This window comes from Pectinophora gossypiella, chromosome 6 (assembly GCF_024362695.1).
Source record: "Pectinophora gossypiella chromosome 6, ilPecGoss1.1, whole genome shotgun sequence".
NCBI classification, from domain to species: domain Eukaryota; kingdom Metazoa; phylum Arthropoda; class Insecta; order Lepidoptera; family Gelechiidae; genus Pectinophora; species Pectinophora gossypiella.
This window is the reverse complement of record NC_065409.1, coordinates 8,837,414-8,857,979: the sequence shown is the minus strand read 5'-3', so window position 1 is coordinate 8,857,979 and position 20,566 is coordinate 8,837,414. Positions and strand designations below refer to the sequence as shown.

At 36.1% G+C, this 20,566-nt stretch overlaps 1 protein-coding gene across 2 annotated transcripts; it reads left to right on the top strand.

Annotated features, from left to right (window-relative positions):
• The first annotated feature begins 617 nt into the window (after positions 1 to 617).
• LOC126367899 (NADPH--cytochrome P450 reductase) lies at positions 618 to 20,269 on the top strand. Of its 2 annotated transcripts, XM_050011691.1 has the most exons (12): positions 618 to 942; positions 5,120 to 5,306; positions 5,591 to 5,740; positions 7,279 to 7,403; positions 7,745 to 7,939; positions 8,260 to 8,387; positions 10,717 to 10,958; positions 13,208 to 13,405; positions 16,365 to 16,528; positions 18,249 to 18,423; positions 18,937 to 19,094; positions 19,435 to 20,269. In XM_050011691.1, exons 1-12 carry the CDS (start codon positions 758 to 760, stop codon positions 19,577 to 19,579), a joined length of 2,052 nt encoding a protein of 683 aa, XP_049867648.1. In that variant the 5' UTR covers positions 618 to 757; the 3' UTR covers positions 19,580 to 20,269. The 2 variants fall into 2 exon arrangements, with proteins under 2 accessions (XP_049867648.1, XP_049867649.1); XM_050011692.1 differs by lacking the exons at positions 618 to 942; positions 5,120 to 5,306; positions 5,591 to 5,740 and adding an exon at positions 6,807 to 7,070.
• The last annotated feature ends 297 nt before the right edge of the window (positions 20,270 to 20,566 follow it).

Sequence of the window (20,566 nt, the reverse complement as noted above, 5' to 3'; positions counted from 1 at the left end):
ACGATTAAACCTACTTAATATTGTGTTAGACAAATTAAACTTAAAAATGATTTTTGACGTTGTTATACCGAACGACACGGTTGCTAAACAGCTGAGCCCACCAGATTATAATTTTGTTCGTTGAACGATTGAAGCAGGTACCTACTATATTTCCAGATCAGCAAGATTACATGCATTGAATTGCTAAGTAGGTGTCGCAACGCAATCGAACAACGAAGCCTCGGTCGTTTCAGCTATAAGGCACGTGGGTCCTACTTATTTGTTTGTTGGCATTACGTAGCCCACACACAGTGCAAAACACATGATCCTGCAGGACATATTGCGGTTATTTTTATAACATTTACAAACTTTTTACAACCGTCTATGGAACATGTCAGAGGGGGAAAAAGGACGTGGCAACTAAATTGAGTGATGAGATTCACCTTGCCTGCTCCGTTCTGTTTTTCTTGGGTTGGATGATTATGTATAATTGTAGTAGCGCGAGGCTCACGTACGCCATCGTTCGCTCGGTTTTGTTCGTTCCGAAGTTAAGTTCGTTTCGAGCCGAGTCGATTCGACGGACCGTGTCGACAACGTTCTCGTTCTCGCTCAGATTAATCAGTGTAGTTTAGGTTTTGTTACCAGTGGGACGCGCCGTCACCCGACGCGCTGCGTAGTTCTCGTGTAAAGTGCTGACGCTGTTTAAGTGACCTTGTACTTGCACAATCTTAGTGATTACCACGTAGTAACCTCAGTGCTAGCGTACATAACCTCCAAAATGTCAGACAACACGCAGGACGTGCTTCAGGATGCGGCTGCCGCGGCCGTAGCTGGCGGATCGCTATTTAGCACATTTGATATAATCATGCTCGTCGTATTACTGGGTGCAGCCGTGTGGTGGCTTTACAATTCTAGAAAAGAAAACAAGAAAGATGAGATACTTCTCAGTAAATATTCAATTCAGTAAGTGTTACAACTTTTGCGACTCTTGTCATTGGTTCAACAAACTTCAAAAAAGTTATGACGGAAACAACAAGTTGCATTATTTATACCAACACAATTTGCAAAGTATTATCTATGCTTGTACATATATTAAAAAATACTCTGTCTAATATTTTGTTGCACAGTGTGTAGGTACCTACGTACGAGTTGCAAAAATATTACCTAATTAAGTCAATTTTTAAAAGAAGTTCAGTGTTCAAGTTACTTTAAAGTTTAAACCAAAGAAACATGCCTTGTATGGCAGAAATCAATATTTTTTATTCTGAGAGTACAGCTAAATACCTAGGTAGTACTGTACGTCTGTCTCACATTTATTGAAATTATATCTTATACCTAAAGGTTTGTCTGGAAGAAATTGCTACTTTAGCAACAACCCACTTCCTATGTAATTTATAAAAAAATTGCATTCGAATTATTTCCATCTGTTTGCGATTACCCTTGTTATATGTAGGTACCTTCGTACCTACCTATGTTAGACTCTAGGTAGTAGACAGGTATTTACTTATCATGGAATAACTAAGTACTCATTACCTAGTATTTTATACCTTTACTTGGCCAATCCTACGTAGGTAGCAATATTGCAACGGATCAGATGGTTCTGATATCAGTTACTTTTAATACTACACAGTTCTGATTTTCTTATTTTACTTTCACTATCACTTGAGAATCGAGAACAAGGCAAACTGTGAAACTGCAGGGTAGGTAGATATGTACGTGGATCATATTTCGTAATTTTTGCAATGTTGCTGGACAAACCTTTATTAAAATAACTGGTTATATGCATATGACGCTGTCCAACTAATTTAAGTACCAAGAAATAAGAGTTTTTATAGGTAACTGTTCGAATTACTCTAAATAACCAGATATCCGGATAATAACATTTCAAATATTCGTTTTATTCGGATACTAAAAACCTAACGGATAATGCAAGCCCTACCCACTATACACCACATCCCCTATTTTTATGTAGATTTATTTTTATATTTATATGTACACAAAAGAACAGACAAAAGAAATATACAAAAAACGCACAGTACAGGGTAGCTTATCTCTGAGAAAGAAACTTCCAGACCTACCTAACTTGGTTCTGGAAGCGGAAAATGTTTAATTGATTACTTTTAAAATCATAGGTACCTACCTACATAAATTAAGCTAGCATAACTTGTAAAACATGATCTACGTGCTTTAGATAACGTGCTGACTGAGGCTTGAGATCTTCATATTGGCTAACAAATGTAGACTGTATTTGTTCGTACAATGTTCGTAAGATTAATAAACGTGCAACTTGCAAATCATCGTGACATTCATCAGAGGGAAAAGTTTTACTAAACTTAGAATAGATAACCTTTTTTAGCGATAGGGTAAAAACCGGTATGATCTTTAAAAAGGAAACTTCGAAATATCTCTTTTAGGCAGTTTCGTTTTTTTTAACTTATAAATTATGCGCCAACTCACAAGCTCAATGTCAATGCTATTTAAAATAAGACCCAGACACGCAGCAAAAAAATGTATCTTCAATTATGTATCTGAGCCGTTAACAATCATTTTTTTAATTGTTAACCTTGACATAACTTCTTAAAATAAAAATACCTAAACAAAACATTTTCACTTTGTTTGTAGCTAAGTATAATTAATAACCTACTCATTAGATAAAGCTTCTAATGAGTAATTAAAGTAATGTTATTATCAACATCATCATCGACGGCCCAAGCAACGTTTACGTAAAGAAAACAAACCCTTGTTATTAAGCCCTGAAATTATGAGGGAATTTCTAGGCTACGTTTCCCATATAATATTATAGATGGCGCTGTTGAGATTTAAAGTGATAATTACCTATTTCTCATTACTCGGGTACATGATTATTTAAAAATACAATCTATTATATTTTGTTGCTTGATATCTAGATCACATTATGTATAGAATTATGTTGCTACCTACCGATATTGGTACTCTTAATGGATGGAAGATGTAATTGTGCCTGGGTGTAATAACAAGGGCCATCATTTTATACCCAAAAACAAAGATAAAAGATGCATATGTCTGTTATCCATGAAATTAGAAGGTTAAACGATGGAAAATGTGTACAGCGCCATCTGTATGGTGTCTGAGGAACGTAGCCTGGAAAGTCCCTCACTAGTACCTATATCGCTGTTACTCACTGTTAGGTACTAATGATCAGATTATCAGCCAGTCATTATCAGCGATATATCTTACTATATCGTATCAACTTACCCAGCGGTCACCATCATACACCGAGTACCTAACTAATTTATCATTGATATTTATTTATTATAACAATTATATGTGTATTATTATTTATTATGTAGTTTATGTACTCGTAAGTGTATTTATTTTTTATTTATTTTTATACGTACAAGTATTTCCCATGCTTCAGTATCCCGCTATATTACATAATATTAAATATCTCCTGTTGCCTGGAAGAGATTGCTACTTAAAAATAAGGCCGCCTATTGTAGTCATTCTATTTTATCTTTTTTTTTAATTTTGTTTTTTTTTCCTGTTTGTGCAATAAAGTATTTGTTATGTTATGTTAATTTGTATTGTGCAATTCATGTCAGTTTGTTATTAATTAATGACTCAAATATTTAACATGTAAATATAACTATTAAAGAAAATTACATACGTAATTAATATTAACAAAAGATGTCACAACTGACTATTATTAAAGATAAGATAGTGCGTGATAAATAACACATTTGTCACGGATGTAGTGTTGTGATGTTTGGACTTTGTCGTTTATAAAAAACTAATTGTTGTCCGCGATTTCGCCTGCGTACCAACACGAATTTCATTCCCCCTGAGTTTCCAAAAATTGTACATTATAAAAGGAATACGCGTAACATTTCAACTTTCTATAATTCCAATAAAAATCTATTAATACTTTAAAGGTTTGATCTATGCGCTGATAAAATAGACTAGTCAATCAAGATTTTTTTTTTAATTTATTTAAATAAGGTACCTAACTTGAGATTACCACGCAATAGTCTTAATTATACTTCAGTAAAAATGTGATCAAAAGGTTGAGCTCTATACAAACGACAGGAAAGATGGGCCCCACTGTGCAGAAAATAAGTACACTTCGGAAAAATCGCACTTTTATTGTTTTTTTTTCTTTTTCTTCAACAAAACCTCGATTTATTTCAATAAATTCTAATTAAAACAAGCTCGTCTATTGTGAGGTTTTCTTAACAAAAATCTTCTGTATTTTTCCGAAATTCTTACTGTCGAAAAAAAAAGTAGAGATTCAATAGTAGCGATGCTTTGTTTTTTCTATGAATTGTGAATGAAAAGTTCATTAAATACTACTCGGTATTTCAAAAAGTTAATGGAATAAGGTAAGAATTTTCAGATTATAGAATATCTAATATCTCTCTTGTAACAACAGCAAAAAAATATAGGTACCATTGTATTTTGCAGATTTTATTGAAAGATCAGTATTCATATACCTGTTTGATATTCAGTTTGGTTGGTTAAATAACAAATTTTTAATAGAAAATACTGTCCATTCATAGTCCGACAAAGTAGCGACTAAGATTAAGTGACTGCCGGACTGATATGTCACATAAAAAATGTGTAGGATTAACTGAAAAACTTAAAATACTTTATTGCACAAACAGGAAAATACAAAACAAAAGAGAGGTAGAAAGAGTACAATAGGCGGCCTTATAAACATCTCTAGCTAGAGAGAAGCTAGAAGACCACTGAAAGGAGCACCTTCTCCCTCAAATATAGTGATATATGTCGAAAGGATTCATGATATCGTATCATGATATGGTATTGGCTATGAGTAGCTCCAATATGTACTGTATTTAGATAACTTTTGGCTCTGCCCACGCCAATAGCCGTTAAGGCGCGTCATAAACAAATGACAAGTAATCTCGGGTTTTATGTAATCAACGATATCAGTGTCCCTGTTTTTCGTATTAGACCTCAACCTTTTGGGCCACCCATTTACTATTTGGAGACGTATGTACGTTCTATCCTTATCCGCAACAAGATTATTAGTAGGAAATGATTATAAGTAGAGATAACTTTGTATCGCTTTAGCTCATGTGACATTGTACGAACGATTACGACGATTTTTTCCTTGTTTGCTGATCGCATGTATTTCTCTCAGGCCAGCAGGATCAATACAAGTCACAGAGAACTCGTTTATAAAGAAATTACAACAATCGGGAAGAAGTTTGGTTGTCTTCTATGGATCACAAACGGGCACTGGTGAAGAGTTCGCCGGACGCCTTGCGAAAGAAGGCATGCGATATAAAATGAAAGGCATGGTTGCCGACCCGGAAGAATGTGATATGGTACGCTTCATATCTATTACGTTACTTTAAACTTAGGTCAGCTGCGTCTGGCCTCTGTTATCTAAATGTATATTTCATTATCCCTTTTGCACAAAGGAATGCTAGGTCCTAGGTACTTACCAATAATATTACATACAATATAGCTTACCTAATTTATATGCTTATAAAACATAACATATCAATATATAAAGTCTAAAGATTAAGTAAATCACGATAATTTCTTAACTAGAGAATCTAGGTATACCTATTTTATTTTATACTTACTTTAGCAATACGTGTTTTAGGAAGAACTTACGAAACTTAAAGAAATACCAAATTCCTTGGCTGTATTCTGTATGGCAACATATGGCGAAGGAGATCCTACTGACAATGCAATGGAATTGTACGAATGGTTGAAGAATGGAGAACCAGACCTAACCGGATTGAATTACGCAGTAAGTTGTTTTTTCATGGACACAAATTGAATACAAAAGTAATCAAATCAATCGATTTGTTTAGAAAAAATAACTTTTTCATATATTATTCTGGAGTTGGACGTATCACATCCGCTTCCGTTCGAATTTTCTTCACTGCTTTTTTACAAGTGATTTTCATCACTACACGAATGGTTATATATCGTATCGTAGGGTATCGTATGGTTAAGAGGAGAATAAAAAAACTTAAATCATTTATATATCACTGTATCGTTACAATATATTTTATGTAAGTCAAAAATATGTAATAATTCACATAAATAATACTTCAAGAAGCATTAGCATGATGGGTAGTTCTTCGAACACCGGAAGGCAATATTATTACCGTAATTGTTAAATATCAAAGAATCTTTTGTCTTTTCAAATATCTAGTTAGAACAGTATGTCGCCAACTTACATAAGTTCTAACTAGATATTTGCAAAAGGATCAAAGATTTTTGCGTTAACAGTTGAGTTTGACCACCGTCTGTTAAGAGCTACCCTAGAATGTTCTGGTAGGAAATTATAACAAATGGCAACACCGAAACAAATATGTCACACATTCGCAGCTGTGGAGCTGTCAGATCGTCGCATTGATTATGTCAAAAAAATGTGTTCAAGGTTGAGTGGGCTTTTTGGCGGGAGGCGGGAACGGGACAGTTGCTTTCTTCATTGAATGATCTAAATAATTAATACGAAGTGGTGTTTTGTGGTTAATGATCGCATTAAGTTAGTCGGAAGACATTCGCGAGTGTTATTATATTGGGGTATTCAATAAACAAAGTGTATCTGCCTATTTTCGCTTCGTGTCAGGAAGCCGCTTCATAACTCAAAAGTTTATGCGGACTTTTGAGTTAATTCGTTTGGGGTTCGGAGTAGGAGTCTACTCCGAGGGTGGGGGCTTAGGTTTCATCATCATCACCTTTCATCATTTCATTAATCATCAAGAAAAAAAATACGTCAGACATGGCTGTATGGGCATAGTTCCCTTTGCCTTACCCTTCGGGGAAAACCAAACCAAAAAAAAAAAAATCAAGGTTGAGTTATGTGTGGACTGTGAACTGTCGAGTAAAATTACGAATAACTTTAATAATTTTGACACAGTAGCATAGTGATGAAATAAAAAGTCTAGTCCTACTTGTGATAACAGATACTAGTTTATGTACTTGAGTGGCGTATGAGTGTAATATATAGATGGAACTAATCTTCATGGTTACCGAAAATGAGTGTATTCTTAAGGATTTTACCGCGGTATTTTACCGAAATTATACATAGAAAACGTTTATCCCCATTAATGAAATTACGGTACATGGTAGGAATCATTTGACATAGTTATCCACAAGAATGACTTCTAACCTAAATTCGTATTTACAAATTGCAGTGTTCAAAATGTAGACTGAATTCATTATTATAAGATAGATTATAGAAGAATCAAATACATTCAAAATACAATATCTTGTAGGTGCTTGGAAGAAACAGTTACTTTATTTATTGTTATAAAATACATTCTATTCTTTCAGGTTTTTGGTTTAGGAAATAAGACTTATGAACACTACAATGCTGTAGCTATATATTTAGATAAACGCCTTGAGGAACTGGGAGCCACAAGAGTCTATGAGCTGGGTCTTGGAGACGATGATGCTAAGTATGTTATGAGTTATTAAACTATAAATTAGTGTTAATACTTAAAATGTTATAGGCAAATTTTTATTTTAGTATCTTTTTTAATACTTTGTAAATTTAATAATTAAAACACATAATAACGGGTTCTTACCGCGTTTAAAGTAGGGATATGAGACTCCCGATATTTTAATTTGTAATAACACTTATTTTTTTCTGAATATTTATATGAATAATTATTAAAAATCAAAGTAAGTTTTAACTTACACTACTTTAACTTTCTTTAGAAAGGAAGAAAAAAATGTTGAAGTGTATTTATTCAATTAGTTGTAATAACAAATGTCAAGTATCAAAATATTGTTACAGCATTGAAGATGACTTCATCACATGGAAGGATAAGTTCTGGCCTGCAGTGTGTGAGATGTTCAACATTGAGAGTACTGGGGAAGAAGAGCTGACCAGACAGTTCCGTCTGGTTACCCACAAACCTGAGGAAATACCACCGGAGAACATCTTCACTGGTGAAATAGCTAGACTGCACTCCCTTCAAGTTCAACGACCGTGAGTATTCTAGTACTATTTATCCTTATTGGTTGATAATACTATGGGTTCCGTGTATTGCTGAAATAAATATCATAACTATCTTAATTTTATGATATGAAACTTCGAACAATTGCACACATAAAATATATAATACATGGCTTTTGTTTCTGCATAATAGTGGATAATTATGACCCTTTATTGCATGAATATATTGCTCTATAGGTGTCTCTAAATCCACCTAGTGTTGTAACTTTGTCACTTTATTCCGCATCTATCCATTATCCTTCCAGGTTTTTTCTAGTGACATGTTTAATTCTAAATTTGACATTTAATTTCAGACCTTACGATGCCAAAAATCCCTTCCTTGCTCAAATCAAAGTCAACCGAGAGTTACACAAAGGCGGTGACAGGTCTTGTCTGCATGTAGAGTTAGACATTACCGACTCTAAAATGCGATATGAAGCAGGTAAACATGTTTTTTTTTTATTTATAATCTGTCTAATTATAATGTAAAAGATCACTTGTTTACATCATTTAGTAGTGACTGCAATATACACTTCTCATCAAAAAAATCGAAACACCTTGCAAGTTTACGTTTTGTCAGGATTATCAGAAAAATGTGTACATTTAGGAATAAATGTTAAATGTCGTTTAATAGTGACTAATATGAGCTTATCAAATCTTAATGTTAATGTTCTAAATTTAAATGAATTTTTCATAGGTTTCGTATTTTGTTAAATGAGTCATTTTTATTCCGTATGGAGTATAAAGGAAATGGATAAAACAACACACGTAAATGAAAAAAAAAGGTAAAAAACGTTTATTTAATAACTTGTATTCCCTCCCCGAGCTCTAATTACTGCTTCCATACGGTTCTTCATCGATCGGATGAGAGTCACGATCACATGCTGTGGTATATTGTCCCATTCCTCTTGGATTGCATCTTGAAGCTGGCTAAGTGTTTCTGGGGCAGGATCTCTTGCTCGAATTCGTCTCTTTAATTCATCCCACAGATGTTCAATGGGATTCATGTCCGGGCTTCTTGCTGGCCATTCCATAATAGAGATATCGACTTCGTTAAGATAATCTCGTACGACGCCCGCGGTGTGAGCCCTAGCATTGTCGTGCATGAATATGAAGCCGTTGCCAATAAAATGTGCATAGGGCATCACATGAGGCTCGAGACACTCTTCGACGTACCGATGACAGTTTAGTGCAGGCAGACGTGGCCCAGACACGAAAGCAAGCTCTGTCTTACCGTCGGCGCTGATTCCTCCCCAAACCGTCCACGAACCGCCACCATAGCTGACCTTTTCTTCAAGGCAGCATTGTGCATAGCGTTCTCCGTCTCTTCTGTAGACCTTGTTCCTTCCGTCGTTACCATACAGCATAATTTTACACTCATCAGAAAAGAGAACTTTGCTCCACTGTAGGTATGACCAATTTAGGTACTCACGTGCAAAGTTAAGGCGCGCTCTTCGATGGTCTGCAGTTAATTTCGGCCCATTTGCTGGCTTATGCGGTACCAGTCCACGATCCTTCAACCTTCTTCTAATTGTAGAGTCACTTACAGCCACCCTTCGTACAACACGAAGCCGCTGCTGCAGTTGAAAAGCGTTAAGGCGTCGATTTCTTAAAGAAGTTGTTACAATAAATCGATCATCTCGCTCAGAAGTGACCCGATTCCTGCCAGATCCTGAACGGCGCGTGAACAAACCAGTCTCCCGATAACGTTTATAGACTCTATGAACAGATGACAGGCTTAGATGCAGTCTTGCAGCCACAACACGCTGACTAAGGCCAGAATCCAGCAATGCCACAACTTGGGCGGCTTCTGTGGGCGAAGTATCCATACGTTTTAGAAAAAAAACCTTTTTTCAGACGTCCCAAAGTCACAGTATTGAAATAAAAAACAAAAAGTTTAAGGATAGGCGCCAATTTTTAGTTTTTAAACGCTAAATGTACTCCAACCCTAAACACACATTTGTCTCAAAACAGTGATTCATTTCGTTTATAAGATAAACAAATGAAATTCTAATTTTGAATTTAGAATTTTCGCTTATTACTGTAATGGCCAAACTGCCAGCTATACATTTATGTATTTTTTTTCATCGTATGAATTCTTTTTTGTGTTAAATTCGGACAGAAACAATGAAAACGGAAGTGTTTCGAATTTTTTGATGAGAAGTGTATTTAGTATTTATTGATGAAATGTTGTGAAATTTTAACATATTTTTTTCCTTTAAGCACTAAGCACTTATCTAAAAGATACAATCTTCTACTAAATTACACAACACAACACACAATGAGCAGAAAAAACTGACATTTATTTATAATATTGTGTTACATAATGAAATACATTTCGTTACATTTTTCGGAAGTTACAAGTATCAATTGTTTTAAAACAATAGGCCTGGAACTTGGCCTCAACTTTGTTAAGTTTTGTTCTCAGCAGTCAAGACATAGGTGATCGACTTTACCGATATTTGAGGTGTTAGTTTTAGGATTTGGTGCTAATTTATATATATGACGTTAATTTTTGTGTAACATAGAAATATCTTTAACAAATTTTATGATGAATCATATATGTTTCTTATTACGAATTATTGTTATCCTCGACACTTGTTAATTTTTTTTTTATTTTTGGTGTTATATTGTGGTTAAATAAACATCCACTTCATTCTAAAGCGCATTTATCGGTGTAAAAATGGCACAATATACATACAGATGTACAGTAAAGAGATTATAATGTGATTGTCTCTTCAACTAGCGTTTACAACTATTATAACTTGCAGGAGACCACGTGGCGGTGTATCCGATTAACGACATCAATCTCGTGAACCGGCTGGGCGAGCTGTCTGGCACCAACTTGGACGACATATTCTCGCTCATCAACACAGACTCGGAGAGCAGCAAGAAGCACCCTTTCCCCTGCCCAACCTCATACAGGACGGCCCTCCAGCACTATGTGGAGATCACTGCCCTGCCCCGCACGCACATTCTCAGAGAACTCGTGGAATACTGCTCAGATGAGGAGGTAAATATCAACATTGTTGTATTGTTTCTATATGTTATAGTTTTAACTTTTATGTTTTCTAAGAAGATTTATGGCTGTTTTAATTTAGAAGTTAATTTCTGTTTAAGTTTTATACATATTTATTATATATAAATATATATACACTTAGATATATAAGTTTTTGTTGTAATTACGAATATTGTGTGTACCTGTAATTGGAGCACATATACAAAAACTAATTTAAGACTTGCATTTTATAACTTTACAATCTGTGTACTGTTGGTATACCTATCTAAATAAAAAAAAAAATCTCTGAGTACCGCCACCTATGTACGAACTTATGGCGTAGAGATACGTTTCCTCCGCATGTTAGTCAGTAGGACAGTCCTGTACTCAATATTTTATGTGTAATAGAACCATTAACTTCGCTGCTACACTTACGGTATTGCTCAAGAATTATAGTAGTTATTTACGCACGTCTGAATTTGTACATTTATTATATTGGAATCGGTATCTCTAACGTTTGCGTTTGTTATAAACATTGAAAAACTTTGTTATTACTGCTTAATGAAACATATCGGATAATCGAAAAAAAATTGACTAGGGGAAGTGATCACGCAAGCAAAGGGTTGCTAGTACAGTGAAACCTGGTTAAGTGAGACATCAAGGGACCTGCAATGTCGTTTCACTTATAGAGGTATTCCACTTACCCAGTGTCTCAGATATACAGGTATAAATAAATATCTGTCTCATTTACAGAGGGTTCCATTAATAGAGGTGAGAATACAGGTTATTTCAGTTATACAGGTGCGATCATTAAATAAAATAACGTGTTATGTATTTTCCAAATAAACATCTGTATGATAGTAAAGCGAAACTAAAAATGAAGGTAAGTAATTGAAGCTCAAAATTTGTACTTGCGTTCTTGGAATTACGTGTGGAATTTGTGGGTAGAATAAGAATGAGTAAACAAACAATGTTATCTCAGTTACAGAGGTTTATGCAAATATGCATATAAAATTTACTCGTTGTCTCAGTTATAGAGGTAACTATGATGATAAATCGAAAGAACGAATCCCAGATATAGAGGCTTACCTCGTCCCACTAACAGAGGTAATTCAGTGCCAAAGTGTTGGGACCTCAGCATGAGTTCCAGTTATGGAGGTTTCTCACTTATCCAGGTCCCACTTAACCAAGTTTCACTGTATAACAGGCCCTTTCATCTCATATCTTGGATCTATCAAAGGACGCCTAATAACAACACAAGATGTCGTCTGACTACTATTATCTTGTCTGCGTAGGTACACGCGTTTGACACGACTTAGGTAAACATTTCACCGAGTGCTTACGTGTTATACCTATTTGAAAAAAAAATGTGTACGTGAGTGACGTGTTGAATAATGATTTCGTTGCTTTTAATAAATACTTTCTCGACCTTTCCGACCTCATTGTCGTACGATTCTTATAAACTTTAATTCAGTAGTCTAATTAGCAAACTCTATGACGTTAGGTATTTGATACCAATTCGCAAGTTTACAAATCCGATTCTATGTTCTGTCTGATCAATAATAAGCACTTGCCTTTAAACATTAAACGATTCAGGATATTATGGGCTTGATTAAGTATTATGAGCAGACAGATAGAAATAAACTATAATCAGAACGCGAATTGCACTAATTGAGCGTAAATCAGCGTAATCTACATTCTCGCGCCGTATTTGCGATAAGTTGTCCATGAGCCGAATTGAATAATTGTCGTTGTATAGATACAACCTATTTTTTAAATTTTAATAATTCCAATCAAAGGAAAATAACATTTTATTTTGAATGAAAGGTCAAAGAAATCGTATTCAGCCGCTCGCTTCGGTAAACGCTCCGTGGAGAATTAATTACCTATACGAACGCGTTGAAGGCGAATCAATGCAATTTCTGTGGTAATTAATTTCGATTTAAAATACGAAATAGCTGTCATTACATATATGCACTTTACAACATTCCATGCTGCTTATGATCTCATTTGTGTGGTGACAAATGACGAAGGGATAATGTATTGTTTAACATGATGTAGGTAGGTAGGTACGTATGCAAACACTTCATTTCATCTCAGGCGACAGATTAGTACCTAACACTATAGAATAAGCAATGATATTACTTGCTAACACTATGCAGATTTCTAAAGTGTTGATACTTATTGTCATTTTGTTTATCGAAATAAAATTAAGAAGCATTTTATTGAACTTGCCTTTGTAGTGTTGAATTAATTTGTTTCAGGACAAAAAGAAGTTGATGCTGATGGCGACAAACTCACAAGAAGGCAAGGCCTTGTACCACTCGTTCGTAGTCGACGCGTGTAGGAACATAGTGCACATTCTCGAGGACATCAAGTCATGTAAACCGCCGCTGGACCACCTCTGCGAGTTGCTTCCGCGCCTGCAGCCCAGATACTACTCTATTTCATCTAGCCCTAAGGTAAATTTATTTCCCTATGCTAACAACTTAATAACAAAAATTGCTCAAACCTGTTAACTATGGGAAACTCTATAGTTAAGTATGCCGATAATTATCTTTGTGTAATTTTATAAAAATATGACAGACCTATGCGACATTGCAACAAACAGTTAGCTTTATTGTAGTAACACATCATTATTTTATTTTTTATTTCCTCTGTCATCGTCGCGTGTAGACGACGAAACCGACCGCTGACGTAGCATGATTGCGCGTGACTTTCAATATGTGCGACCTTTTGTTTACCTCGATCTTGTTTATACTCCAATGTCGTCTTACCTGACAGTTGATTTCGAAATGCTTTAATGAGCTTATCTTGATTGCATTATTCGAAATTACAGAAAAAAAATGCATGCTGTAATGTGGTATGTAATTTATTTCGTGTTTCTGTGTACTTTGTCCTTCAGCTATTTTATTACTCAGCCGTCGTGTCGGAATTACGTTTGGCCATCACTGTGTTTCCTGGTGGGATGAAGTGTGTTATTATATTGCCTTTTTAGTACTGTTAAGTTTAGCGTTTTATTATCATTGGCATTGCAATGTTATTGCCAGTAAAGGCGTTGACTCGTCACCTTGTGGTTAAATATGTCTGGAGTCGTAACGATAAGCAAGCAAGCGTTAAATTGATATATAATTTCTCTGCAGTTAAAATACTAATTGAAATAGTAGCTATCGATCCAACAATCGATAAATAGGTGATAGATAAGATACGCTCAAAGTTCTCCTAGTGAGAATAGCGCGCTGATAGCGCATTCATGCACCCGGACATATAAGTCTGGTTCTTATTCAAATGAAATGCTCACGTATATCCGTTGTAGGTTCTCTCGTTTATTTGTTAATCTAGTAGCGTGTCTGCATTCACCTCTTAACTCTCGACAGTGTTTTCTTCTTTTTATGGCTGATAAATAAGAAAATCTTAGAATGAGCCAGCCCTAAAACAAGTCATTTCGTGTAGTAGCACACTCTTAATTAGGCAGTCTATGGACTCTATGGGCGGCCAGTGCATGGATATCTTATGGATATATATAACGGTGACGCATTGATAAACTTTACATCATATTTGTCATCAATATTTAATAGGTCCTAATTAGTGAATCGCCGAATAGAACTACCATGTCCAGTGTCTATAGACACTTATCGTGTCAGTAAAGCGTTGGTTTATATACCTGGTTACCATGCTGTAAAGTAACGTGCTGAGCTGGTTAAAAAGATAACCTTCTGACTTGAGACAAGCGTTTTGGATAGGTCGTTACGTTGTAAATTATATAATAATAAATGATAATAATAATAAAGTTTATTTTATCTTACTTAGTACATATCGCAAAAACGTGTACATTGATAAGATTTTAAGTGCATGTGCGCAAGATTTTAAAACTTTCAATTGGCTACTTCACAGGTTGTACTTGTAACAATAAAATGTGTCGGATATGGTAGTTTATTATTTGACAATAATAATACAATAACTAGTAGTTTTTAAGATATTTATATATTTTATTTTTACAAAATAGGAATGCGATTTTTTATCTGTGTTAGACCCGAAACACGGGCGGCGGCCATGATTCAGCTTCGTGTTACGTCACATATCACAAAATAAACAAAAACTTTATCTGTTAGGTTTCAAGCTCTGACAGTTTCTTTGTTTATTGCACAGACCAAGTAGAGATGCTACGGTTTATTGAAATTTGACGTCACTCGACAAAATATCACGTCACCAACCGATTTCGCGCGAAATTTGAAATTAATGAAGAAAAATACGTTTTTTCTACTATATAAAGCTAAAATACGTTTTTTTCTAAAATAAGCGTTTGTATTGTTTTAAATACTCATCCGAAAACTGTCAGTAGCCAATTGTTGCGTAGTGGACCCGACTGTACGCTCTACCTACTAAACCACAATATTCAACCAGAGTTTTTCTTAACGTTTCTTTCTATACCTGTATATTTTTGTATTCTTTGTAACGTAACTTATTACCTAAGTGGTAGCGACCTGTCACGAGAGCGCCGCATTTTAAGCATGGGGTACATAGGCCTAGGGGCTTCCACCACTAATGGGTTCAATAAGTGGCTAGAAAATTAGGTCGATGGAAAAGTGAGAACTCAATATTCTGCTGTTATAATGTTTTTGCCCATACAATGATCTATCATTCATCATCATGGTCAGACAGGCAGTCGCTTCTGTAAAAAACCGGACCTGTCAAATCTTTAGGTTAGGTAAGCGGACCCTGTGAAAAACAGGATAATGCTAGGGAGATGATGAATTATCCATTATGAAAGACTGTTCGCACTTTGGATAGGACTCTCCATCGTACGTTTTAGTACATTTATTGCACGATTACTTATCTAAGGCGATCAACTCGCACGTACCCAGTCCGTGCTCCCATAGTACTTGAAAGGTTTGTCATTGAGTAGTTCCTCGAACACCGGAACTGAACATCATTACCATAGAGTAAGGAATAATACTGCGTATAGAACGGCAACTCCCCGCTCCCCACCAGCGCCTGAGCTAGGTTTACCTCACCCCCTCGAACATTGTGTAGACTTAATCGTATGGCGTCAGACGTCACACACACAGATGCGCGTGTAGGATTATGTCAATGTGTAGTGTCTGTGTAAAACAATGTTGTTTATATGAAGTGTCCGGGGTGTGTCATTACCATGAACGCAAAAATATCCTAGAATCTTTTGTCTTTTTGCAAATATCCTGTTACAACTTAAGTGTGTCGCCAACTTACTTAAGTTCTAACTGGATATTTCCCGAAAGGCCAAAGATTCCATGATATTTTGACCACCGGTGTTCGAATATCTACCCGATTGCGTGATACGAGACGAATTCGTACAAAAATTCATCCAAAGTGCGGTCGGCCTTATTCTCCGGTCGGCCTCCGTGATAGGCCCAAATAAATAGCGTTGCCTCGTTATTCCAGCTGCACCCGAACACAGTGCACGTGACGGCGGTGGTGGTGCAGTACAAGACGCCCACAGGCCGCGTCAACAAGGGTGTCACCACCACATGGCTCGCCGAGAACAAGCCCGAGCCCGGCAAGCCGCTGCCCAGGGTGCCAGTCTACATTAGAAAATCACAATTCAGGTATGATATACGTATATAATCATATAACAGCGTCATGCCTGTATCGACTGTGTGTGGGCAGTGGTGGTCTAATATACATAATACATCCACTCCTCGCCAGCTATTTTTAAGTCCTATGTTTAGGGGGCGAGCTTATTGCCATTCTTCTTCTATCGTCTGGGTTGTGGGGTGGAGTACCAACCTCGTCAACCTTGGTGTTAGGGTTGCTATTGAACCGCCAAAGGCCCCTGGCATGGCTCATGTAACAACTACTTACTTAATCAGTAAGTAGTAACCGGGACCAACGGCTTAACGTGCCTTCCGAAACACGGATCATCTTACTTTCGGACATTCAGATGATCAGCCTGTAATGTCCTAACTAAGCTAGGGACCACGAAGTATTTTTTATGATATGTCCCCACCGGGAATCGAACGTAGGACCTCCGGATCGAGAGCCCAACGCTCAAACCACTGGACCACGGAGGTCGTTACTGCCATTAGGCACAAATCCTGGAAACCACATGATATGAATGACGTACATAATCTTCATCCGCTACACGCCCTTATTGTTATACTCTTACGGGTTGGGCAAAATCGCCATGTACCATTTATTCGTCATGTATCATAATATATATTAATGTACCGGAGTATAATAACCCACAGTTTCTCTGTGGGCTAGTGGAGGTGAATAAACACTTAGTCACTTTTAAACTTTTCCCACGTTACACATTCTTCATTATGTTATTCCCATAAGGTAAAAAATAAATTACACTCTTAATAACGAGGTTACAAGATGACTCTTCGTAAGCTGGTGGCTACGGTCGTTGTTACGCGACCAAAATGTCGGGAAATATCAGTAAGGTCATTTCATTTTTATCTTGCTGGAATATTACCGTGTAAAAAAAAAACCACTATAAGAAACAGTATTTTAATTCGCATTTCGAGGTGTTGTCTAGGTCGCGCACTCACTCTCAGCTTCGCTCGAATAACGGAAGTTATTATCAGTTGAGTTTAGCCAAAGGATATTGTTTTTGTCGTGTATTCGTAAAGCTGTTAAAGATAAAATAACCTTTGTATGCATATTTTATTTTAATATTAGTCAGGAGACGATAAATGCAGTTGTTTATTGAAATAATCACTTGTATTCCACGCAATGCTTGGATTCAAAGTGGATTAAGAGGACATGCAAATGGAGAACCTATATCTGACCTGGCCAGATTGTTTCGTACATTAACACTCTGCATGTTTCCTAACAAACTGGTCGCAGATGCGCGTAGATACGATTATGTTCATAAACTGTAAACCGGTGATTGCACCGGAAACCTGAGGGTTCCAACACAGCGCGCAACCATCGTAAACAAAGTATGAAATTAAACCGTTTCTATGTAAACTTACCTTTTTATAGTGCCTGTGCCACAATTATGTAGCAATCCTTTCCTTCGTATTATTTTTATAGCATCCTACGAAACTAACTTAGTACGTGTATGTTCTTTTAATAAACGTATACTTGAGTATGTTTTCGTTACGTCCATCCGAGTAACTATGAGATTAATTGTGTAATCGCCTCATTACTTTGTTGTAGGTACTGTACCACGAGTGGGTTCATTGTTCTCATTTAAAGATTTACGTGTGAATTTATCAGAATTATAACTTCATTGTTTGTTAATTTTACGTATAAATACTTCTATTTTTGCAGTTGGGACTAGCTATTATTATAAAATTATTATAACGTATGTTATAGGTTACCGCTGCAAACCCAGACACCGATATTGATGGTGGGTCCCGGCACCGGTTTGGCGCCTTTCCGCGGGTTCCTGCAGGAGAGAGCGTTCGCGCGCGCCAACGGCAAGGAGGTCGGGGACAATATCCTCTACTTCGGCTGCCGGCATCGGGATCAAGACTATATTTATCAAGAGGTACCGTTGATCACAAACCTAATTCTAGTCCACACTATACTATAGTCATAATTTGATTTTATTTTAATATTGATGACAGTTGTCCCTTATCAGTTGCTCAGGATGCTCGAAATGATCGAGGGGCTTGACCACTAAAGTACAGAGGTCGTGAATCATAATAAATAAATATGTACAACTATTCACGTGCGCTACGCTATTTTAGACAAAGCTTGCACCGTCCAAAGGTCGACATTCTAGATTAATCTGCCATTGCTTATAGGTGTGCCTGCCGAGGTAAACGCGTTTAAGTTGACCTTTAGTCAAATTTGCTTATAATATAGTTAAGGTCTTTGCCAGTATCTTCAGTAAATCGTTACTAAAAAATTTCGGAATTCCCTTAGACACGGAAACTCGTAAACTTTATCGATGTCTCATTTAAGTATCATTTTGTTTATGTTAAAACGTTTATTAGCTCGTTAGTGTGGCTTCATAGTTCTTCGAATTCAATTAACAAGTATTGTGGTTATGTTGCAGGAACTTGAAGAATTCCAAAAGAATGGCGATGTTAAGTTAAATCTCGCTTTCTCGCGAGACCAACCGCAGAAGGTGTATGTTACGCATCTTCTTGAGAAGAACCTGGACCAGATATGGGACGTCATCGGTCACCGAAACGGACATTTCTACATTTGCGGGTAGGTCAATATACTGTATAGTCTAGATTACAACTTGAATCAAAAAAACTTTTTACGAAACGTCAAAATCGTTTGTATGGATATCAGTATGCTCAATATCAATAGTATGACATCAAACCGGACCTGTCAAATATTCAGTTTAAGTATTCGGACCCCGTGAAAACGGGATAACGCTTTTTTTATATTAAAATTACATAATCCAACAATTAAATATTCACTTTTCATTAGTCATACTTACGTAATAATTACTAGGATTTCCATGTTGTCTGTGAAGTGTACATTTCGCTCATATATAGAGTACCAACATACGTTACTATAATGTGTTTTGGTTATTGCGCAGTGACGCGAAGAATATGGCTGTGGACGTCCGGAATATTATCCTGAAGGCGGTGCAGGAGAAGGGCGGCCGCACCGAGGCGGAGGCCGTGCAGTTCCTCAAGAAACTGGAGTCCATGAAGAAGTATTCAGCAGACGTCTGGAGCTAGAAGTATCTACTCCCTAGAATAATTTGTCCAATCGTAGACAATCTATAAAATATAGAGTGACTAATGAAATTCTATGCAAACAATGGGCACAATTTTAATTTACCAACCATATGACGAATTTGTTAATAACACAATTTTCTCAATTTCGATACCATCTTGAAACAAACGATATAATTATTATAATAATTAGATGAAGTTTCTGTTATTTTTCTGTAAAATATTGTTACAGAAAATTGAATTTTGTATTGGAAGTTGTAATTTATAGATAGTTATATTTATTGAATGTTGAACACAGAACAATTTGTTAATGGCGCCGTTAAGGACATTGGTTACTTCCGTTATGAATTATTGAACAATTGTTATTGTACTACGGTACTGCGGTAAAAGTGGTACTTTGTAAAGTACAAATAAAAGAAATATATTACGTATATATTACTACAGTTATATTTCGAATCATTTTGTTGTCTCCTCTCATATTATTTGCTCTCCTTCCTTTCTAACGGACACGGCCAATGTCATAAAAGTCGAATGTTTTTATTGTGATGGTTGTTACAGATGTGAGAATTACACTATTTGAAATTGTTGGTAAATGTTTTTATGTAAGTGGACTGGGCCATAGACTTAAGGATTAGTTGCATATACTATAAGTTTTATATAATTATAACATCAGTAAACTGTTTTATATACGAACATTGAGTTTTCATTTAATACGTTTGTGCGCACCTTATCAGCTATAAGATTGATGTTGACCAAGTGTAGAACCATTGGATCACTGGACCACAGTAAAGCCATGCGTGAATGTTACACCCTGTAACTGTAACCCATACTAAATTGATGCGCCACATGAAGTCATATAACTTGCAAAATATATTTCAGCCGAGATCAAAATACACTTCTCATCAAAAAAATCGAAACACCTTGCAAGTTTACGTTTTGTCAGGATTATCAGAAAAATGTGTACATTTAGGAATAAATGTTATATGTCGT